The sequence below is a fragment of the Humulus lupulus genome, chromosome X (assembly GCF_963169125.1).
Source record: "Humulus lupulus chromosome X, drHumLupu1.1, whole genome shotgun sequence".
NCBI lineage: Eukaryota > Viridiplantae > Streptophyta > Magnoliopsida > Rosales > Cannabaceae > Humulus > Humulus lupulus.
Window position 1 is genome coordinate 189,906,450 of NC_084802.1, and position 6,000 is coordinate 189,912,449.

A 6,000-nucleotide genomic window follows, 5' to 3' on the forward strand; every position below is an offset into this window, starting at 1 on the left:
TTATGTTTTTGGTACAAAGATAGTTTTATTCCGAACTTTTTTTATGACTTTGTAAATTGTAATTATAATAAGAATCCCACCAATTTTCAATAAATTATGATTAGTTTAAGGTGCTAGAAACAAAATTCAAACATTTATTGTGTGTGTGCCTTTTTTTTTATAGGCACATGCAACAAAATATTTGGACCTTAATTTTGATATCGTAAATTATTCAGAATTTTTCAAAAACTCATGAGATGCTTACTGAAACTATAATATATATTATAATATAAAAAAATATGATTATAACTATCTAAGTACAGAATAGAGGTGCATTGGCAGTCCCCTTTTAGAAGAGTTTTAGGGGAAACTACTTGAGAATCACCCAATCATTTAATGTTTATTGTAAACAATGTAGGATGTTAATTGTAAATATTACTTAAATATTATAAACTCTTGATATAGTATTGAAAAATATATATATTTTATATATATATATAAATGGCATATTCCCAACGTTAATTTTAGAGATTGAACCATGCTCCGTTTGTGGATTTTGGTTACTTTTGAGCTCTTGCACGGTCCCATGAACGTAGAATAGAAGAAGAAGAAGAAGACAAAAACGAAAGGGACAAGCGGATGTATTGTTAATCTATTCGAGTATTTGAAATAAAGAAAACGAAAAAAAAATGCAGAAAGGAATGAATTGTTGTTTTGTAATATATGAGGTGGTCCTTGAATGGTGTCTCCAAATGTGAAGCTGCCCACCTCAGTATGCTCGTCGTCAGCATGGATGAGATGTTGTAGCCAGTACAAGTCCTCAACTCAAAACCAGCAGACAGCTACCTCATAACTTAAGTCTTCCAAAATCTAAAATATAAGTTTTACTATAATTTCTTAAATAAAAACGCATAAAAAAAAAATACTTGTACGAGTATCATAATTTACCTTTAAATTTCAAAAAACAAAATTTGTTAGCGGTCACTTTAGACAATAACTAATAAATTAGGAGAAAAAAACTGATACGAAATTATAAAATTGTAAATGTATTAACACATGGCAAAGTTGCACAAAAAAACAACTTCCTTAACACAAATGGGATAAACTAAGCCCTGTCACTACCGTTTTCTTATCAATTCACTGATAGAAACAAAGAACTGCACTTATTATTAGGGCAACTGCACAGAGTAGTGCAAGGAGTATCAAGTTCTTACCAAACCTTTTGAAAATTGATAGAAAGATTAATTATAGTTTATGTAATAGCCTAAATAGTTCTAATTACTTTTTACGAATATCTTTCTTCAAATTTTGGATTGAAGTTAAAGCTTGCAGGCCACTTCTATCCACCAAGCGACAACTAGCTAGTTGAACAGAAACTAGGAATTATGCACCCAAATCAGATGAAAGAAAGTTGCACATAATGTAGCCGCTAGAAGGAAAATTTAGTAAGCAAAAGCAGAAAGTTAGCAGCAACAAAACTAAACTCATTGAGACAATCAGGTAAATGCAGTCAAATTTGACAAGAAAATTTGAGCAAAGGGCTAAGCTCACCACAATGTATTTCCAGGGAATTTGACCTGCTAATACTGGTAGAACATACACGTCACAAAGAAAGATGCTCGCTGGTAGATGAAATCAGAGCTAGGTTATCAGACGTCGCTTCTCCAACTTGATGGTCCAGCCCTCTTTTTCCCACCTCAGATATATGTACACGCATTTCACATTTACCAACCAGTTCAAAAATGCAGATGTCTCCTATTTTGACACCATTTCCACGAACAAAAGCCATCCATCCTCCACAAAAGGTGTGCACAAGTCGCCCTTGTGAGTCTGGGACAGAATTAACAGTCCAACACTCTCCATTCAAATTACGAAGTAAAATCTCAGTTTTATAGTTGGGGAGGTGTGCTGTAGAAAACTGGTGTGGGATTTTCTGCATAAAATGAAACAACATAGAAAGTTTCATATCTTCTGCACAGGAATTCAATAACCAACAAATAAATCAGAATTAGTTCAGAACTGATCACAAAAAATAATTTCCAATAAATTTTAGAAGAACACCCCAAATACAAAAGACTCACCAAGGTATAAGAACCACTAATGTTGAATTTCTTCATGATCTTCACAAAGTTGGGGAAACAAGAAGAAAAGGATCGAGCTGCTCGTTCTTCGTCAAGTGCTAACAGCATTCTTGGACCACTTCTAGGTTGAGATCCTAATTCATCTTCAACGCCTCTTGACCTGTGAACAACTGTCCCCTTTTACAGTTCAAAACTCTTTTCAAGTCCAAAATATTAAGATGTATAAACATTTCAATTATGCATGCGCCACAGCCTTTTAACTCCGGTAAAAGCCAGTTATGTACAACTTACTTTTTAATTAATTATTTGCAACAAGTTCAAGGAACTTAATATTTTGAATTACTATTATAAGAACACAATATCTTAACATACTGTTCTGAAAAATTGGTTGTGCCTCATTGCCACTTTCTCCTTTCCTTTTTCTAACTACAATTACCCCATTTGCACCTTTCAACGACAAGAAAAAAAGAGTCATAATAAAATATAGTGTAAAACATAGAATTAACATGGCAAATTACAAAACCAGTGTACTTAGTGGCATTATTTTCAAGTATTAAAGTTGGAACACTCACCCAACTTTTTATTGGCTGCATTTGACTGAGAACAAAGTGCAACTTTAGTTAAAGCTTTTGATGTGTTACCGTGTTTCTTCACATCATTAGCAAAGGGAACCTCTGTAAGCTTCTTTGAAACTTTTTTATCAGATACATCTACCAGTTTTAAGCTTTTAGAATGAGCCTTAGAAGAGTTTCCCCTCATTTTTTTGGAAAAACCTTTGATACTCTTGTGTGATGTCACAGCATTCCCAGTGTTTGGCCAACTAGAAGCAACTTTACCACTTTGGCAGTCAACCTCTTCATTTCCAACTCCAAGAATGTGCACACGAAATTCACACTCACCCACAAGTTCAAAAATGCAGATATCTCCAATCTTGATGGCATTATAACGGACAAAAGCCATCCATCCCCCACAAAGAGTATGACTCGTATGAACTCTAGTAGATGGTACGGAATTAACCGTCCAGCATTGTCCATTCAAATTTTGAAGTACAATCTTTACTTTGCAATTCGGAAGATGTGCCATTGAAAATTGATAGGGTATGTTCTGCAAAATAGTTTTTAAGAAACACACACGTACAATAAACAAAGAGCTCAAATAAAAAAAAAAAACTAAAGACAATTAAAACAAAAGGAAAACCCACCAGAGTAAATGAACCACTGACATTGAAGCTTTTCATTATTCTCACGAAATAAGGGTAGCAAGAAGTAAATGACTGAACCACTTCATGTGCTGCGGACATTTGCACACAGCCTCCACCATTGACATTAAATCTGTCTGCTTTGCTACATAAACTCTGCATGGCCTTTGCTTTGAATAAAACAATATCCAAAGCTACAATAAAGAATAATCATTTTAAACTATAATGATCTTGACCAGCTAATGGTTTTATTATCAAAGACACTCATTTTATCCGTTAAAAAAGAAACTAATTAATAATAAGCATAAACACTTATTATTGATGACATTCTTTTTTGCGTTGAAAAAAGAGACTTAAGCTAACAGAATTTTACATTGTTTATACAAATAAATTATGCAATAAACGGTGATTATGTACATATATGTAACTACATAAATTTAGATTATAACATTATTTAACTCCAAAATGAGAAAAGCCAGCTCTTATTTATTCTACGTGCAATATATCAGGACTTTATATATGATACGTCTCTTCTTTAAATTTTATATTAAAAAACCAAGAGAACATTCAACCGCCTTACCAGGCTTTTCATCGCATTTCTTTGACAAACTGCCATATTGTTGAGTTTCTTTGGAATAATTTGTATGTTCACATGGTCTTGTCACGCATTCATAATGGCATCCATTCTTACGACATAAATCCAATACTGCTTCCTGGTTGCTGTGTATCCGATCTGAATAATGTTCAGGAGAATCCTCTCTCATTTTCTTTAGAACACCTTCAACAATTCTATCTGAAGACGAGATACCATCTTCCCTTATTCTTTTCTTCCCCAAATTTTGATCGTGGAAATCCTGACTGCATTTGGAATGAAATGCCACCTCTTTCTCACATGCACTTTGATCAAAAATTTGCACAGTGAAATGCAACTCACTGTCATACCGGAAGATTAAAAAGTCACCACATTCCACATAATTATCTTTCACAAATGTTGGCCATCCATGATGAAGGAATAAATCGCCATTGCTCTGAATCAAATTAATCAGCCATGTCTTGCCGCTGGGACCCTCTAATGCAACTGAACCAGAAGACCTTCCTTCCATGTGCTTCATGAATTTCGTTGGAATTTTCTGCGACAGATTGCAATGTGTCACCCTCCAACAATGCAACAGGTATTCCACCAAAATACTGACAAGACATAGTAACGTTTCCTTTCATGAAAGCGAAATTCAAAGAAAACCCAACAATGAGCACAGATGAAATCTTGAACAATCTAAATTCTAACAAAATATCCAGTTTCCTTATACTAGGCACAGGCAGTGCACTAGTTAGAGGGTAGTACATTACTTCCAACTTAGCTTTCTGGGAAAAGAAATTCAGAACGTAGGTGCTAGACTACTAGTTTTGGTTTTTAGTTATGAAATGACGAACCTAATTTGAGCTTTGGAACCGCTAATAACTGCATACACCTGTTTTACTCTCAAAGCATGAAACTGAAGAAGTAATAACACAATAAATAATTTAAATCAAACATTTACTTTCACAAATCAAAATCTTCTCTTTTCCATGAAAATAAACATTTATAACGAATAAAATAAGCTCTAACTCTCTGCTATCAACTCTTTCTAACCATATAATCTTCATACAGTAATAACCAGAAATTTCCCCTAACCCTAATCTTTTCCAACACACACAAGAAACCAAATTAATTAAAAAAGATGTCAAGAAAATTAAAAAAGAAGAAATATGGAAATAATAAAAGAAAAAGAATATATGATATATATATCAATATATATTATGGTGAAGATTGATTACCAGCTGTTCTGCGCTTAAATGAGCAGAATAAAACGCAAAGAAGTGAGGCCTTTTACCACTCGGCACACTCGTAGATTCTGTTTCCATGGAAACCATCACTTTGACCTTTCTCACTCAGAACTGATTTTGTATCAAATTTTCTCGGCAACCAAACGGCCCTTCAACATTTTCCTGGGAATTACATGAACGAACTATGTTTCGAAATAACAACAATAAATAAATACGATGATCAAAACTCAAAACCAAACTGTTTTTATTTATTGATTTGTTTTTCTTGAGATTTTATTTATTTTGGAAAATATTTTTCTTGAGAAATTAAGTGAGCTTTATATCCTCTGGACGGGATCTAGCTTGATGACTTCCCGCCAGTAGTACAAGGCGCGTGCTCTCACGTTCCTGTGAAATCTCCAGTACTTCACGAAGCGTGGGGAGAGAGAATCGAAAGTAATAACACGCGATTTCATTCGCGTGAAAGTTTATCTTAGATGGCTGACAACGCCCCACATTTTTTATTTTATTTTTCTGGAACGCTCCCACATGTAATTAATCTCGCGAAGAGGAGACAATTTTTTTTCTTCTATGAAAGTAAATACTTAAGAGAGTTTCTATGGTGTAACTTTTTTTTTTTGTACCGATGTACTTGTCACGTTTTTAATCCTATTAAGTAAATAGAACGTACAATGCGCACGTATACTTAAGTTGATTCTAGGTTTAAAATTAAATATTCTTTATAATTATTTTTAAAAGAATATTTATAAATTTTAATATAATAAAATATTAAAAAATTTAAATTAATATTATAAATTTAAAAAATTTATTCGATCATTTAATTTCAAAATAATTAAAGCCAACAAATTTTTTTATATAAATATATATTATTTAATTAATTATTAGAGTAATTAAAATAAGTAATTTCTTATTTAAAAA

The 6,000-nt window shown here is 32.9% G+C and overlaps 1 protein-coding gene across 9 annotated transcripts; it reads right to left on the bottom strand.

Annotated features, from left to right (window-relative positions):
* Positions 1–592: 592 nt before the first annotated feature.
* Positions 593–5,374, bottom strand: LOC133807098 (B3 domain-containing protein Os01g0723500-like). Of its 9 annotated transcripts, none has more exons than XR_009879153.1 (8): positions 5,074–5,371; positions 3,839–4,469; positions 3,262–3,452; positions 2,633–3,164; positions 2,433–2,507; positions 2,061–2,230; positions 1,531–1,912; positions 593–849 (listed from the first exon to the last, which is right to left on the bottom strand). XR_009879153.1 is itself a non-coding variant. In XM_062245245.1 (7 exons), exons 1-7 carry the CDS (start codon positions 5,167–5,169, stop codon positions 1,583–1,585), a joined length of 2,025 nt encoding a protein of 674 aa, XP_062101229.1. In that variant the 5' UTR covers positions 5,170–5,371; the 3' UTR covers positions 1,010–1,582. The 9 variants fall into 9 exon arrangements, 6 of the variants coding, with proteins under 6 accessions (XP_062101229.1, XP_062101231.1, XP_062101232.1 ...); XR_009879152.1 differs by lacking the exon at positions 593–849 and adding an exon at positions 1,010–1,355; XR_009879151.1 differs by lacking the exon at positions 593–849 and adding an exon at positions 1,010–1,408.
* Between the last annotated feature and the right edge of the window lie 626 nt (positions 5,375–6,000).

Coding starts and splice junctions, on each gene's coding strand:
- LOC133807098 (XM_062245245.1), bottom strand. CDS start 5,169: ATGGTTTCCATGGAAACAGAATCTACGAGTGTGCCGAGTGGTAAAAGG. Junction 4,470..5,073: donor ATTTAAGCGCAGAACAGCTG/GTAATCAATCTT, acceptor CTTTCATGAAAG/GAAACGTTACTATGTCTTGT. Junction 1,913..2,060: donor TTAGTGGTTCTTATACCTTG/GTGAGTCTTTTG, acceptor CATTTTATGCAG/AAAATCCCACACCAGTTTTC.